Consider the following 17,415-nt stretch of genomic DNA (forward strand, 5'->3'; position numbering starts at 1 on the left):
CTTGACCTGTGCGGTCTCCTGTAGAATATGTTCAGTGTACAGTGTACAGTGTACAGTGTACACTGTACAGTATACAGTGTACAGTGTACAGTGTATAAAACATCTTAATATTAAAGGAACTGTCAGTGTAATTCTGAGAAAGTAAATGTTACAGGATTCAATTGCAAAATTTTTTAATAAATTTGTAAAACTAAGGGGTGGCCAATATTGGCTCTATCGGATTTAAGTATTTTTGGGATCTGGTTCTCTTTCAAAATGAGGAAAACAAATTTTTTTAACTTTAGATATGAAACCATAAAAAAAGATGGAAGAAGGGCATATCTATTATTCGTCTTAAAAATAATCAGGATTTTAAGGAAAAATATGAGAAGCTTAACATATTTAAAAATTGTATTCTCTAAAAGTTTTCTTTCATTACTTATGCAAAATCTTTATTCTGACAGAATTTAATAAGCACAGACAATTTTTTCTTAACGAGCAATAATTTTCTTTGGTACAGGCATATATCCAATATATCCAGGTACAGGCAAATCCAATATATCTAGGTACAGGCATCTAACCAATGATACAATTTTAAATAACTTCATACTTCATAGATTTTTGTGAAGCCTCCTAAAATCCAAAAATCCTATAATATCTATAAAGTGCATAATGATGATTCCCAACTTAAAATGATTTGTCAGAATTTCAAATTCAGAAATACCAAAATTTTTAATGAACTCCAAAAATTTACAATTGTTTAAAAAACAACGATCTTACTTCCTTGAAAATGGTTTTTCACATTCAAAGGACTGTAGGCTTAACTTCAAGCGACTCTCCAAAAGTACTGTCCGATTGTACCGGTATTATTCGTCTTTGTCAAATAGAGCGTGACTTAAAATTTTGTCTGCAATCCGTTAAAGTAAACACAAGTTTAGAATGATTTTAATTCTTACCAGTTTCAACTGGACTATTGCTAAGCTGAGAATTGTTTTTCTTGTTCAGCACCGTGGGGGTTTCCTTCAGTCTCATTTTAGCAATCCTAAATTTGTGTCATACTATTCAAGAACTGGGAATTAATTTGTTAAATCTTGGTATTGAAAATTTCACAAATATTTTATCTTTTTTATACTCCCCATGCATGGATGGATATAAGACTTTGGTTGAAAAATTACCTTGTTCGACCTCCCCCACCCCCCAATTATGCTTTGAATGTGTTTTGTAGTTTTTAAAACTGAATTTAGGAAAATGAATGAAAGTTTCAGCTGAAAATTATCAGTCAAAAAAGTAAAGCTTTTAATTTCAAATTTTTTTTGATAATGTTGTAAATAGTAGGGTTCCTAGAAATCATTTGTTTAGACGATGACCCCAGGTTTATATTTTCACAGGTTAGAGTCAAACTTTTGCAAGCCATTCGTTTCTTAGATTTCAGATATTTGTTTTTCTTCTCAAGTTTAACACTTTGGTTAAGCTCACTAGGTTTCAAACCTTGATTTAGCTCCTCAGGTTTAGGGACCGGAGTAGGGTTTAAATGAAGTTTTAGCGTATGGCCTTGCCTGTAGTGTTCTGAAGTTTCGTTTAGCTTCTCATATTCAGAGATTTGGTTTAGATCTATAATTTTAGGAACATAGTTCGGGGCCTCCAGATGGGGAGTATGGTTTAGTCTTTTAGGTTTTGAAGCATGGTTTAGCCCATTAGGGGTAGAAGCATGTTTTACCCACTCAGCTCCCTTAGCATTGTTTAGTCCCTCTGTTTTAGGAGCACCATTTAGTTTTGGATGGTTAGGAGGCGGTTTTAGGCCCTCAGTCTTAGAAGTAGGGTTTTTTCTCCATGTATTTAGAGCATTGTTTAGACCCTTAGATTTAAGGGCATGATTAAGGTCCTTAGGATTCAAAGTTTGAGTTGACCCAGTAGGTTTTGGAGTACCATTTGGCTTCTCAGGTTTAGAGGTGTGATCCAACCCCTCAAATATATTAACAGCCTTTGTTCCCTCAGGTTTAGGTGCTTGATTTAGTCCATTAGATATGGGACCTTGGTGCGGCCTACTGGGTATCAAAGCCTGGCTTGTTCTCTTTGGTTCAGGTGCAGGGTATAGCTCCTTAGGTTCAGGTGCTTGGTTTAGACCATTATGTTCAGGAGTTTGATGTAGCCCCTTCGATTCAGGAGCATGGTTTAGCCCCTTATGTTCAGGAGCACGGTTTAGCCACTGATGTTCAGGAGCATGGTTTAGCCCCTTATGTTCAGGAGCATGGTTTAGCCACTGATGTTCAGGAGCATGGTTTAGCCACTGATGTTCAGGAGCATGGTTTAGCCACTGATGTTCAGGAGCATGGTTTAGCCCCTTATGTTCAGGAGCATGGTTTAGCCACTGATGTTCAGGAGCATGGTTTAGCCCCTTATGTTCAGGAGCATGGTTTAGCCCCTTATGTTCATGAGCATGGTTTAGCCCCTTATGTTCAGAAGCATGGTTTAGCCTCTTAGGTTCAGAATTGTAGTTCTGCAACTGAGCTTTATATGTGCCCCTATTTTGAGGTTTATGAGCTGATGGTATTCTTCTATAGATTTTGTAATTCAAGATCCCCAGGACTAGAAGAGGCAGGATACCTAGAAAATAAAGAAAGGGTAAATATTTTGTAGAAAAATTACCACCCTCCTCCAGAAATCAATTTGTTTTACCCAAATAAATCAATTTGCAATCTGTTATGGATTTTTTTTCACTGAATTTAGAAAATTTTAAATTCTAATACATAGCTTGTTTATTAATTTTTACCTAAAAAAAAAAAAAATGTACCCTGAAAAAAAACTTCTAAATATCTTAATATTAAGCCACCAAAAATTTGAAGTTTTACCAGGATATTGAAGAAATCGATTTCTAACAATATCTACCATTTTCTTTTTGATATTTTCATATTTTCCAAGTGTAAATTGAAAACATAAAGGAAACTTATGATGATGAAATTGCAAAGACATAAAAAAGGTATAAAAAATAGGATGGACAGAAAATAAAAAATACTGAGTCGACAACTGGTAAATTTGATAGTTATTTAATTAGTTTGGATACATTTTTTGGGAAATATTAAATAATGGGAATACTAAAAATCTAATAGAATAAATGTACAATTTTTATTACATCTTTATTAAAAAGTATTAAGAAAATAAATAGTTTTAAAAGAACTGTTCTGGCAAAAATATTCTGTTTATTTATCCAAAACTTATACTTTTAAAGTTTGTTTTCTGAATTTTGGAATTATTCAGTATTGTCTATTAATCTTCATCTTACGCAGATCTGTGGATTAATTTAATTCATCTTTGATGTCCCATGATTGTCATAAAATAATTAGAGATTAGAAATGGGAGTGTTTGAATTTTTTCATTTAGGTCATTCAGGTCTTTTATCGTTTGTGAATGACCCATTTTGTTCGCCTTTATTTAAACGTAAAAACAATTGTTTTTGTTTGTTCTCAAAATATTGTTTATTTTCCATTTCTAACTTTCAATTTTTCACTGAACAGTCATCCAGTAAAGTTGTTTGTTCATTAAAATTGTTCATTTAGTAAAATTGTTTGTTCAGTAAAATTGTATGTTCAGTAAAAAGTATAGTTTTTTCAAAATCTTTTGGAAAATTCATTTGTTTAGTAACAAATGATCTTTTTTCACTTTTCTGAGGGATCCAAGTTGTTTATTTATTTCTAAATGACACCATTGTTCGTTTGTTCACAAAAAGGATGCCCATCTTTAGTAGAGATAACTTTTATTGAGGAATGAAGCATTGATCCCCAAATAACGTGATTTGTTGCTGCAAACTTTTTCTAAAACCTACACTTCCAGTAATTTTCTTCTTTTACAAATAAAGAAAATAATAAAATAAAGTTTTATTCTTACCTGTTGTTGTGATTGGATGGAACAGTTGAAAGATAATCTGAAACCTAAAAAGTTGTAAAATTTTTACTTTTAAATGCAATGCCCAAGTTATGTGAATCAAGATAAGCTATTTTTTTATGTTTATGACTGTTTTTGATTAGTTTTAAGTTAGAATTTAAAATTTTCTTCAAATGTGACATTTTAAGCTATACAGTGTAACAACTCTATTGAAATTTTCTTTAATTAAATGGTTTAATAAATACAAAAGTCTGATTTTGTTTCACCTCATTTTGTTTCTTAATTGATTATTAAAAGTATTCAACAAAATATTTCAACTTAAAAAAATTTATGAACTATATCAAAATTACAAATATCTGAAGCTTGTTTGAAATCAAATATTTTTAATCTAATCCTAATCTAAAATTCCTAAATTCTGTTTTGAAAATTTTCCAAGATTTTATTCTTAACTTTAATTGTTTATTTTACTTAAGTATTACAATATTTTCAAATTTTATATGATATCAGATGGAAATATTTGGAGATTTTTATATTTCTTGTTCACCAATTTTTCTTCCTGATCGTCCATCCTTCAATCATACTTCGGCTAATCTTGAAAATAAAAAGAAACAAATTTTTTGGATGTCCTTGCAGTTAGCCAAATTGCAAGAAAGAACTATTTTTCCCAACCCTGTATCTCAGAACTTTTCTGAATTCTTAAAGGCATGAGAGGGGGGGGGGGTGAGAGAAGCAATTGGTCACTACCCTCTAAATTTGATCAAACAAAAAGTTTCCATTCAACAATAAAATCTTACAAAATTTAAGAAAACAACATAAAAAATGTCTGTGGTGAAAATTTTTATTTTGTCATTAGAATATTTCCAATTTCCTGTTGAGAACTGAAATTTTAAAGTAGAACCTTTCAATTTCCAGTAGACAGTAAACATTTTCAAGTTAAAAACCGTATCATTAATTTAAAGTGTATCTCTTTAAAGTCGAACATTTTCTTTTTAAGGTAGGAACCTGAACTTTTCAATTTACATTTCCAAGTTAAAGACAGGAGACAATTTTCTTTGTACTTACCTGCACTACTTATACCTACCAAAAGTAAATTGTAAGAACATAACTTTGCACTAGACACTAACACTTTTTAAGTAAAAAAATACCTGAAAAAAAATATGGAAATTGGAAACTAAAAAGGTATCTTCTCCATATTTACCTGATATATGAAGGGTTGCTTCCTATAGAAGTATTTGAGATGATCAGTGGTATATTGAACATCACTGCTCCCAGAAGAGAGGGGATCAGGTATATTCTCAACAGCTTCCAGTGCCCAATTATCTAACATTACTAACATTACCAAAGTATGGAGGAATAATGTTTGTTCGGTGTTTGTTGTTTTCAAGGCCCAATCATTTTCAAAATCTGAATGGGTACTTTGGGTTAAAATTTCTGAAAATTATTGGGAAAGTAAAATTTTGCTAGAGTATACTTATTCAAATTTTGCTGGAGTATACTTATTAAAATTTTGCAATAATACTTATTAAAATTTTGCTAGAGTATACTTATTAAAATTTTGCTAGAGCATACTTATTAAAATCTTGCTAAAGTATACTTATTAAAATTTTGCAATAATACTTATTCAAATTTTGCTAGAGTATACTTATTAAAATTTTCTAGAGTACACTTATAATAATTTTGCTAGAGTATACTAATTAAAATTTTGCAAGAGAATACTTATTAAAATTTTGCTAAAGTATACTTATTAAAATTTTGCTAGAGTATACTTATTAAAATTTTGCTAGAGTATGCTTATTGAAATTTTGCCAGAGTATACTTATTAAAATTTTGATGAAAACTTTTGATTTGAATTAATGAAGATAGAAGTATATTAATTTTACCTGTACCCTAGACTGGTAAAGATGTGCTGAACACACAACCTAGAAAGCGTTTATGATTATTTGTGCAGCAAAAAACCATCTTTAAAGAATAGATACGATTTTTATCATAGATCAAGTAGATAAGATTTTTATCTAGATAATAGCTTTTTATCTCTTCATAGAACTACATAGGATAAATTATCAAATTCAATTTTCGTGCTCTTATGTTTGTTCATCTTTCAATTGTTGCAGGACTGATTGTGACAATTTTTTTTGGTTGAGATTGGTTTAAACCTGTTTTAACCTTTTTTTATAGATAACGTACAAAACTTTTAAGGGTAAACAGTTTATTTAAAATTATCCTCCAAAACTAATCTTAACTTTTGCCCAAAATTGACAAGGGTCTTTGCCACAAACCCCAATTTTTTTTTCCCTATATCTTTGTAATCTCATATTTCAAAATGAGATTATTTGATCTCATAAATTTCATAGTTTGAAATGTCTAAAGTCTGCAACAGTGGGTTGCAAATTGTGTTTCCCCTGGAGGGTTGATAAATAATTCTACACCCCCCTATTACCTGATATCTCTCTATTGTTACCCCGATAGTGATGAATATACTCATTGCTGAAAAATATTTAATATAACAGAAATATTTTTATACTAAATTATACCTTATTATTATTATTGTTATTAAATTATTCCTTCAGAAAACCATTTTACATTATAGGCTGTTGGATTCTACATAAACGCTTTTTTTCTGTTATTTGACAGACTTTATTCTTACAATTTAATTAGAGGTATATTATTAATTACCTAGTGCTATCTGGCACACTATTCGACTAATAGACATCACGGTAGCAGATACATTGTACATTCCTTAAAAAAATTATTATAGAGGGTGTCCCACAAAAAAAAAACACAAATGAGAGATAAAAAGTTATCTCTCATTTGTATCTCAAATGTGTGATAGATATTTCATGTCGAAGTTTGAAAAAAAAAATACACAAACAGTTTCCAAACAAATCATGCCTCTATGTTATCTTCAAAAATTCAGGGCTGTTACTAAGGGGGAGGGCGCACAGGTGTATGTCACCCCCTCCCCTTTTGGTTTACCAAAATATAACAATAATAACATATTTAAGAAAATGCATTCTGGAAATGCCAGGTCATGCAGGAAGTATTTTATAATTATTGTTCTAATAATCATAATTCAATCAATACAATATGTTTGAATATAACGACGTATATATTTCTTTACTCATAAAAAGAATCATATTTATTGGAAACCTCTGTATGTCAAGGAATATGGGGGGAAGGGGTATGCTGGGTAAGGTGGGGTGAGATCGGTGAGATCCAATAAAGTTAGGAATATAAAGGGAGGTATAGGGATGAAATGTAAGTGCTAACTAATGGTCTTAGTATAGTATTAAACTATATTATCCATGTTAGTATAGGATTAAACTATATTATCCATGTTAGTATAATTAAACTATATTATCCATGTTAGTATAAGATTAAACTATATTATCCATGTTAGTATAGGATTAAACTATATTATCCATGTTAGTATAGGATTAAACTATATTATCCATGTTAGTATAGGATTAAACTATATTATCCATGTTAGTATAGGATTAAACTATATTATCCATGTTAGTATAGGATTTAACTATATTATCCATGTTAGTATAGGATTAAACTATATTATCCATGTTAGTATAGGATTAAACTATATTATCCATGTTAGTATAGGATTAAACTATATTATCTATGATAGTATAGGATTAAACTATATTATCCATGTTAGTATAGGATTAAACTATATTATCCATGTTAGTATAGGATTAAACTATATTATCCATGTTATTATAGGATTAAACTATATTAGCCATGTTAGTATAGGATTAAACTATATTAGCCATGTTAGTATAGGATTAAACTATATTATCCATGTTAGTATAGGATTAAACTATATTATCCATGTTTTGAAGAAAAAAATGGTCAAATTCACCTTGCACTAGCTCTAAAGTTTTCTTTAATATAGTTTAAAAAAGATTTGAGAATTTTTTTCACAATTTTCGAAGTCTTGGAGATTTGCACTTTTTTTGTGTAAAACAAATCGCTAATGTAAGAGAAACAAAAAAAATAGTTTTTATTCTTACATGAAATTTTTGAAATATCGAAAAACGGACAAATATATACAAAGTACAAAGACAAGACGCATCTTTTGATATACCCATATCAACATGTTGTGAAAAAAATTGAAAAATTGACGTTCCTTTATGATCTCTGTTTATTTCTAAATCGTTAATAACTGAATTTTTCATTTTCATTTTTTTAAAATGTTTTCTTCTTTTTTGCTTCTGTATAAAATATTGATGGTGTAAAATAGTTTCATCCTTAGTTGAATGACAAGTGAGGAAAACTGCCGAGGGTAAATTTCCAGTCCAACCTGGGTACTCTCAAATATCAAAATAACAGCTTTGATAACTATCAAAATTAATAGTATTTTACCTAACAATATTATTAACAGTAATAATATTTTACCTAATTTTATTATCAAAGGGAGTGTTCGAAAAAAATGAATGGGGTATAGGCTTACATCGAAAACATTTTGATGGTGATCGCTACAAATCTTACTTCTATTTGCTGCGTTTATAAGGAGAAAATTGTTAAAAACAAATCATACCGAAGAACGTAGCGTCCATACAAAATCAGAAAGTTGCAATATTTTAATCAAATCGAAAAAAAATCATTTTTATTCCAAACAAATCAATTCAGATATTACAAACTATTATCATCGAATTTTTTTCGACGTATTCTTATATACTTATTTTTTTATAACATTTTTTATTTGTTTTACATATGATGCAATTTTAACGACGCTTTGTTGGCCGCCAGGTGTCTCTGCTCTCGATGTTTCTGCATGGTTCCACATGGGAGAGCCACCTAGCGGACAAACAATAGTCGTTTCAAGTGCATTATAAAACAAATAAAACATACTATGAAATATCGACTATATACAAATGCGTCGAATAAAATTCGATGATTATAGGCTATACTATCGATAAATGATTTATTTGGAATTAAATTGATCTTTTTACAATCTGAGTTGAATATTGCAACTTTCTAATTTTGTATATGGACGCTACGTTTTTCGGTCTAAGTCGTTTTTCATTTTCTCCTTATAGAGGCAACAGATTTAAGTAAGATTAGTAGCGATCACTATGTGATTTTTTACTGTATGCCTATACCCCCTTTCATTTTTCGAGAACACTCCCTTTAAAAACGATAATATTTTACCTAATACACAAATAATAATATTTGTAATGAGGAAAATGAGATCTGATAAACACAGAGCCGCGAGCAGATGATTGAATACACTCTTCATACTGGTTCTAAATTAGAAATAATAAATGATATTTTTTAAATAAAATATATCTACATATTTATTTTTGCATAATGATATGTTCTTTTAAAATGCAACATTTTCAATTATTTAGATTTATTTACTTAAAAGCCATTTTGAAAAATTGTTTTGTTCTGCAAAAGTATAAAGTGTTAATTCATTAATAAAACCAATACTATTATTACATTTTCATTTTTTAAACAAAACTCATTTTTCATTAAAATTGAAATTAGTGTTAAATCCTTTTATGGAACTAAGTAAGTAACTCTACATGTCAAGTTGGTGCACAGTTTGAATTTGTAATTTCACTATATATTTGACATTGTTATTAAAGTGTTTGTATGTTTAATCCTTTTATGCAACTAAATAAGTAACTCTCCATGTTGGTGCACAGTTTAAATTTGTAATTTCACTATATATTGTTATTAAAGTGTTTGTATGTTTAAACCAAAGACTTTGCAAAGTCTTTGGTTTAATCTATTTTTTTGGATGGTTTGGTTTAGCAAACGTCTAAATCCCTGAGACCGATAGGACCCGTGGGCAAAGGCGTAACAAAGGAGGGTTATTGGGGTTAGTTACCCCCCCCCCTAGAATCCTTGAGGTACCCCGCCCTAGAATCTTAGGGGCCCCCCCTAGGATCTTAGGGGACCCCCATAGGATCTTGGGGATATAAACATCTCCGTTTATAAACTTGATCTCCATTCTCCATGTCCATGATAACCACCATTATGAGGAAAAATGTAGAAAATTTTTTTGCCGCTTCGTGCAAATAATTTTACTCAATTTTTAAATTTTATCCGAAAATCGAATTTTTAATGCAGGGGGGGGGGGGGCAAAATAAAATGTTGAAATATCAAGATTATTAAGAATAAAATTTCAAAAAGTAAGACATTTCTCTTTTATCATTGTGAAATTAACAAATATACTTATATGTAGAATATATGATGTACAATGTTTGAAATAAATCCAGTTTTTTTACAGAATAAATGTAGTCACTCAATGTAATTAGTGAATATATCATAAAGGTGTCCACTAGAGACTTTAGAAAAAAAGCTCTCACTCATCAGTTTTAAATTTACACTGGGTGATTGGATGAAACAATATCTCTAAAAGCAGTCTCCGTGCATTATGCATGTATGCAAATATTTTTTCCAGTATAAGGCCCTTAAATATGAATTATAATTGGCACAGGAGTTTTTGATGTAGAACCTACCAAAAAGCATTTTCATCCACTCCTCTTTCATGTCCTTAATCTTTTCTTTGATGAATATATACTTTCCTTGTCTGTTTGTTTGTTTGTGTCCAATAAACGTCAAAACGAATAAACCAATCGGGCCCAAATTTTTGTTGGACCTTACGTGACCCCAGGGAAGGGAAGGTTTATGTATAATTGAATTTTCAAAAATTTACTTCTATAGCAAAATTCGATTTTTGATAATTTTGAAAATCCATAAACTTTGTTATAAAATTCGAAAACTTTTGTTTTTTGTTTTGTTTTACATTGTATTCAAAGAAAAATTTTTAACAACTGAAACAGAAGATGGGTGCGAAGCGCACTAAAATATAGTGATAAATATTCTTCAAAATAATGCATTTATGTTCCCAGATTTTTCATATTGGTGGATTTGCTATTTTATAAGTTGTTTAAAAAGTCTCAATTTATAATGGACAACCTTCAGGGTATAAATTAAGTCAGGTAAAAGCTGAAAAGTGATAAAGGAAGCCTTGCCTTATTTCAATGGCTCTTTTAAATCAAATAAGCTTTGAAACAAATCAGAAGTCAAATTATAAAGTTGATTTCAATTTTCATTTCAGCTGAAAAAAATATTTTAGAAATACCTAAATTTTTTTTAGAAAATCCAGGAAATTTAACTTTATAGCCCGATGATTACTTTATAGCAAGTACATTATGAAATTCACGATAAAGTGAGTAAGAATGATAAAGTACACAATAGTTTCATAAAAAATATTCTCCTTTACCCTTAAAACAGTTATTATTTAACCTTTTATAAATACTTTGCTATATACCCTTTGCTTTTTATTTGCACAATCAAATCAAAACTAGATTAATAATTCTCTTTTTTCTGAATCTTTTATGAGTCCATTACCATCAAATATATAAGTCCACGTTTATTTTGTTTATTATTCCTTCTTGAAAACAATAATCTGACTCTGAATAGTCAAACTTTTATTTTGTAAATTCATTGATCTCCACCTTCTGAAGACCTACAACGGATTTATAAAATAAATAATTCCTCTTTGATATCACGTGGTAATCGACCCTGCAGGGATGACGGAAAGTAAGGGATCAAGCATTTATTCTAAAATTAAGTTCTCACAATGGATTTCGAGATCAAGTGTTTAAGAGCAACAATACTCCACAAAAAAGTTCTGAGCACTGAACACTCGACTCAAATTAAGTTTAAAACCTGATAGTGTGTAGACTGTAAATTTCTGATATTTCAAACTCCTAATTTTAATTAATTTTTGAAATGCCAAAGGTCTACGTCACCGGGTTGATAAGATATTTAAACTTGAAGAAAGGATCTTTAGGCAAGTTTTCAATTTCTTTAGAAATTGAGGGATAAATCATGAAGTACTGAATTTTAGAAATCTGAAGCCTTTAAAAATATTATAAAAATTCCAACTAAAATATTAAATTTTTTGCTTCTCTGATTCATAAATTTATTGATTTTTTACAGTGTGTTTTAGTAAATTAACCGTTTTTTTCAAAATAATTTTTATGCAGAATAACATTATATTTTGTGAAATTGATTATTTTTAGGAAAAATAACAATCCTTAAAGATAAATTTTATATTGGATTAAAAAAATGGAATAACAGATTTTGAATAGAGGTTAAATAGTTAAATAGTTGAATAGAGTTGCAACATTCGACTCGGATCAAATTTAATTTAGTTCCAAACAAATCATTTACAACCTGTAATATTCGTATAAAGTGATATTTCATAATATTTTTTACTTGTTTCATTTACAATATACTTTAAAGGACGTTTATTTGGCCACTAGATGTCTCTACTCTCGATGCTTCTGGAGTTCCACGTAGAATCCAAAAACACCTAGAGACACAAAAAAATTATCATTCAAAGTACATCGTACATTAAACAAGTAAAAAAATATTTAATGAAATATCAACTATATAGGAAAATTATCGATGATTTTAGGTTGTAATATCTGAATAATTTGTTTGGAATTAAATTTGATCCGAGTCAAATGTTCCAACTTTCTGAATTTACACGAACGATAGTTCTTCGGTATCAGTCGTTTTTAACAATTTTCTCCTTATAGACGCATCAGATAGAAGTAAGATTAGTAGCAATCGATAATTTTTACCCCCTTTCATTTTTCGCGAACACTCCCTTCTTTAAATGAATGGTCACTTAAAATTACGTTTTCTTTCCTATGCCAGATATAAGCTAGGTAAAAAAAAGGTTGGAATAAATTTTCTGAAATTTTAAGGAATTGTTTTTTATGTTTTCCCTGAAGAGCAAGTTTTACATTTCCCAAACGGGAAATCTTACTCCTTTAAAGGGACTGTAAGCGTAATTTCAATTAATTCTCCGATGGCAAAATATTTGATTCACAAAACGATAAAAGCTTAGTTTGATGAAGTACATTTTAGGTATCAAGGTTTTTAATTTTTAAAACTTATTATTTTTAATTGGGACTTTTAAAAAAAGTTACTTGCGCAATTTTGAATGCAAGAAAACAGGAATTAACTGAATTAATTACCTTGAAAAACGACAATATCTTCCAAATTATTGATCAGATAAATGTTTCAAGAATATGTTTGTGAATCATGTTTTCTTTGCCGCAAGGGTTACTTGAAATTACTCTTACAGTCCCTTTAATACCTTTGCATGGACAACCCAACCCTTACCTGACCGGGTATATTTAAAATATTCTTGCAACCTCTTCTTTTATATTTAAAATATTCTTGCAATTCTTCTCGTTTCATTTCAAGATAAAAAACCTGATTCAACATCAAATTCTAATCTTTAGAAAGTTTTGAAAAGCAGAAGTAAATTCAGTCTAAAAATATAAGCCGGGAACTCAAACTTTAATATTTACTATTTGTACCATTTCAACCAAAAATTGAATTTAGTAGTTTTATTTTGAAAATCACTTTAGTAGCGCTTCGTACGTTTATTTTTGTTTGAAACTATTTTTGGATTAATTTCGTGAGTTGACAGTTTCATTTAGTACAGAACCTTTGATAAAATATTAAAAATGTTAAGGTAAATTTTTTTAGAATACAACGAAAACATGTTTTTATGAAATAAAAACTTTGTCAACTGTATATGTATTTTATAATCTGAGACGTAAAGGTAAAATATAATTATCTAATTAGCTGTTTTTGGACAAGTCCCCTTTTAAAATACTATTTAAAGATCAAAACTAAAATGTAGACTCGGATTCTACGTTTTTAAATGTTTTCTAGCTGATCTCGTTTGGTCGGCTAGTACAGGGTGTCTCGGTAAACATTAAAATGGAGAATTAACTTGAAAATCAAATTTAATATTTGAAAACTATCTATTGATGACAACATTTAACAACTTGTGAGTATCAATTTAATTTCAATGAAAAAATTTATGAACTATTTCTGTAAACCTTTCAAAGACAACCTTTAGATCGGATTTTGTCAAACTTTCATGTTTCCTGGGACACCCTGTATGTATTACCTTAGTAAAATACAGATGGATAAAGAGTTGCCCAGTAAACCAATTGTAGCTGTAACTAGAGTTGTGGTTTCGGAGAAAATCCACTTGGTTCTCTAAAATTCAACGATTTTATCAATTTATTGTAGAAATCTACACTTTTATAAATTTATTGTGGGAAATCTACACTTTAATCAATTTATTGTAGAATATCTACACTTTTATCAATTTATTGTAGAAAATCTACACGTTTATCAATTTGTTGTATGAAATCTACACTTTTATTAATTTCTTGTATGAAATCGACACTTTAATGTATAAAATCTACACTTTTATTAACTTATTGTATAAAATTTACACTTTTATATCAATACTAAAAATCTTTACTTTTATTAATTTATTGTAGAAAATCTACAATTTTATAAATGTTTGAATCTGAAAGATAATGGGGGGGGGGTTGTCAAATACCCCTTTATAAGGATTGAGCCACAATTACTATCCACGATCCCCTTATGAATCCAAATGGAATCCCTAAATCTGTACAACCTGATGGTCTAAACCTTAGATATTTGTTTAAGCTTGGACTATTAGAACAAACAAAATTGACAGCTTGCATTAGACAAGATCTAGAACATTGGGTAGAGACAGCGGGGTTTAACAATAGAGTTTGTGGCAAGAACTCAGTTTCTTTTCTCTTTCTTGAAGAAGTAAGAAATTGTGACAAAACCCTAATTTCTATTATTGAAGGTTTTCTATGATGGTAATCTCCCTAAAGCACTTTATTTTAGATTTTTGTTGTTGTTAAACTTTATGAATAAATTAATTTTTGACTTTGCTAATCAAAAGTGAAAAGTTGGATTAACTAAGTTTTTCTTTTTAATTAGTTTGAAAAAATATTGGTTATAAGTTCAGTTCTTATTGGGATTGTAAACCTAATTTCAAGCAACCCTCAGGGATAGAATATCATATCCGATTTACAATGGAAACTTTAAGAGATTATAGTTAAAATTAGATTTCCAATTTTTTTTCAAATTTTTTATTTTTATTCGTGGTTTCTCGACTTAAAAGAGAATTGTGGATTTTTGATTTATAAACAATGAAGAAATTATCAGAATTAAAGACTTTTCAAGTCAGACATCTTTGCTTGGAGGGTCACAAAATAACAGTTACTTTAAATGAAATGAGTTTAATATTTTTCCCTATACCATACAACCTGATATTATGATTTTAGAAATAAATATAAAAATCCTCGATTTTTGTAATGAATTTAAAACAATTGTTGCCTAGAAAGTTAATTTTATTTGTGGAAACAAGTCATCCTCACCCTCCCCCCTTATACCCTCCCCCCTCCCCTTCAGAGAACGACCCCCTAAAAGTGTGGGGTTTAAGGAAAAGAAGGGGATGAAAAAAAATTAAAGATGCAATAGGGTAACTGAGTCATGATTTATTGATTAAATCTATGTAAAGGAATTGAGTCTTTGCCACAAATTCAATTTTTGTAATCCTTATATCTTTGCAACCTGATGATGTAAACCTAAGATATTTCAAACTTACATTATTTGATCTAAACGCATTCATAGTTTGAAATATTTAAGGTCTAAGACATTGGGTTGCAATGAAATTGAAATTAGAAAATCAGAGTTTGTGGCAAAAACTCAATTCCTTTCTCTATCTGATGAAAGTTCAATTGATTCAAAGTTAAAATCTGAAAATAATCTTACTGAGAAAGTAGAATAGTTCATTTTTTTTTAAAATTTATTTTTTATTTATTTCATTTATTTTTATTATTTATTTATTGATTGAATCTATTTAAATATCTCTCATCGGATGAAATAGTACGCATTATTTATTTTTTTAAAAATTATTTTTTATTTATTTCATTTATTTTTATTATTTATTTATTGATTGAATCTATTTAAATATATCTCATCAGATGAACGTTTAATTCAAATTAAAAATCTGAAAAGAGCTTTGTTGATAAATTTTAAATCTTTTTGATACTGCCTTCGTTAAGGAAAACATCAAGACTATTTCATCAACTGGACGATGAAGATATATTAATTCTATGTTTTTACAAAAACTAATTGCTTGGAAGAAAACCATCAAAATAAGGTGTCCTGTGGACAGTACACAGTACACTCATACTTGGACTTTTAGAACTAAAACAGAAACAAATATTAGTGTACTGTGTACTGTGCACAGTACACAGTACACTCATACTTAGACTTTTAGAACTAAAACAGTGTTTGTTTGCACGAAGCGGCCAATTTTTTTTTTTTTTGTTTTATTTTCAAAATTTGGGAAAATATTTGATTTTCATTAAAAATAATAAATTCTTGAGTAAAAATATAAAAAAAGGTTAAAGCAATTTACTTTTGTTGTCCAATTTTCCATTTTCAAATATCATCAAAAATCATTTCCTTTTTCCCTTTTCCAAAACATGGCTGGATATAAAAAACTGATTTCTCTCGTAATCTAGTTTTCTAATCCTTATATCTTTGCTACCTAATGTCTTATTTTTGTGATACATGAATTCTGCTTGATCAAATATTCAAAGCTTGAACTATCAAAGGTTTACGCATTGGGTTGCAATGATATACGGATTGCAATCAATTAGTTCCATAATTCGTATTTTCAAAAAAAACTTTTTTTGTCCAGAATTTAGAGTAAAAATGTGGGAAATTGAAAAATGTTTTCCAGGTTTACCTCTATTGATTCTAGATCAGGAATACTTCCACAATTTGTCAAATTAAATGCTTCTAAGTTAAACGCATCACTGAAGTTTAACTCGTCTGAGAAGTTCAACTCATCAGAAATTTGAATCATCTTCTCTAAAATAAAATCTGCATAAATAAATCTTTTACATTTTTGATTTGTCTGTTTATTTTTATCCAAAAACCAACCAAAATCCGATCAGGCCCAATTTACATTTTTTTTATTAAAACAAATATATCTGTACAATTTTGGTGTTGTCATAATTTTTAAATGTACGAATACAAAAAGCTTACAGAAAGCTCAGCAACTAAAACATAAGATATAAAAGCAGTGCACATAAATCGATTTTCAAGACAAGGCCGGCTTTAAAGTGTCGCAACGCCTTGGCATTTGATTTAGACTCACTTTTTAAGCAGTTGTAACTTGTGAATAGCTTTATTTTTCAAGAAATCTTGCTAGCGTCAAACATTATAGAAATCCAACGGATGGAAATCGCTAGGTATAGCAACTGCAAGGCGTATTTTCCGGGAGAACATTTTTATATTTTTGAGAAATTAAACGTTTTTGTAAAACATTGTAGCTTATCATTATCATTTTCATTATTTTTTTATGTTTTTAACATACCCTAGACACTATACAACTAACTAAATTAATATGTACATTTGTACTGCTCTCTATTCAAGGTCCCCCAGATTTTATTATGTACTGACAAAATAAATGAATGGTTGCATAAAATTGCGTTTCTCTTAAAAAAAACTATTTTATGAAAATGAAAGGTATAGTTTTATTTAACAAAAAAATTTCTAAAAAATATAAACAAGTTCTCCAGTAATGCTAATATGATTTTATAAAATTCCGTGTTACCATTTGAATAAAAGGTTTAAAAAAAATATATT

The 17,415-nt window shown here is 29.1% G+C and overlaps 1 protein-coding gene across 1 annotated transcript; it reads right to left on the reverse strand.

Annotated features, from left to right (window-relative positions):
- Window positions 1–1,258: 1,258 nt before the first annotated feature.
- LOC111698225 (histone-lysine N-methyltransferase 2D) lies at window positions 1,259–16,630 on the reverse strand. The gene is made up of 9 exons (XM_023468507.1): window positions 16,511–16,630; window positions 13,829–13,920; window positions 9,022–9,116; window positions 6,532–6,594; window positions 6,296–6,342; window positions 5,739–5,777; window positions 5,057–5,178; window positions 3,862–3,905; window positions 1,259–2,583 (listed from the first exon to the last, which is right to left on the reverse strand). The coding sequence occupies exons 1-9, from the start codon at window positions 16,628–16,630 to the stop codon at window positions 1,259–1,261; spliced, it is 1,947 nt and encodes a 648-aa protein (XP_023324275.1).
- Between the last annotated feature and the right edge of the window lie 785 nt (window positions 16,631–17,415).

The sequence above is a fragment of the Eurytemora carolleeae genome, unplaced genomic scaffold (genome assembly GCF_000591075.1).
Source record: "Eurytemora carolleeae unplaced genomic scaffold, Eaff_2.0 scaffold319, whole genome shotgun sequence".
Lineage (NCBI taxonomy): Eukaryota > Metazoa > Arthropoda > Copepoda > Calanoida > Temoridae > Eurytemora > Eurytemora carolleeae.

Bases quoted from the DNA above. Each gene is read 5' to 3' on its own strand.
- LOC111698225 (XM_023468507.1), bottom strand. From the start codon at position 16,630: ATGATTCAAATTTCTGATGAGTTGAACTTCTCAGACGAGTTAAACTTC. The intron at 13,921-16,510 runs GTAAACCTGGAA...GTTGAATTTTAG, and splicing joins CTGATCTAGAATCAATAGAG to AGAACCAAGTGGATTTTCTC. The intron at 3,906-5,056 runs GTAAATATGGAG...ACAACTTTTTAG, and splicing joins AGCAACCCTTCATATATCAG to GTTTCAGATTATCTTTCAAC.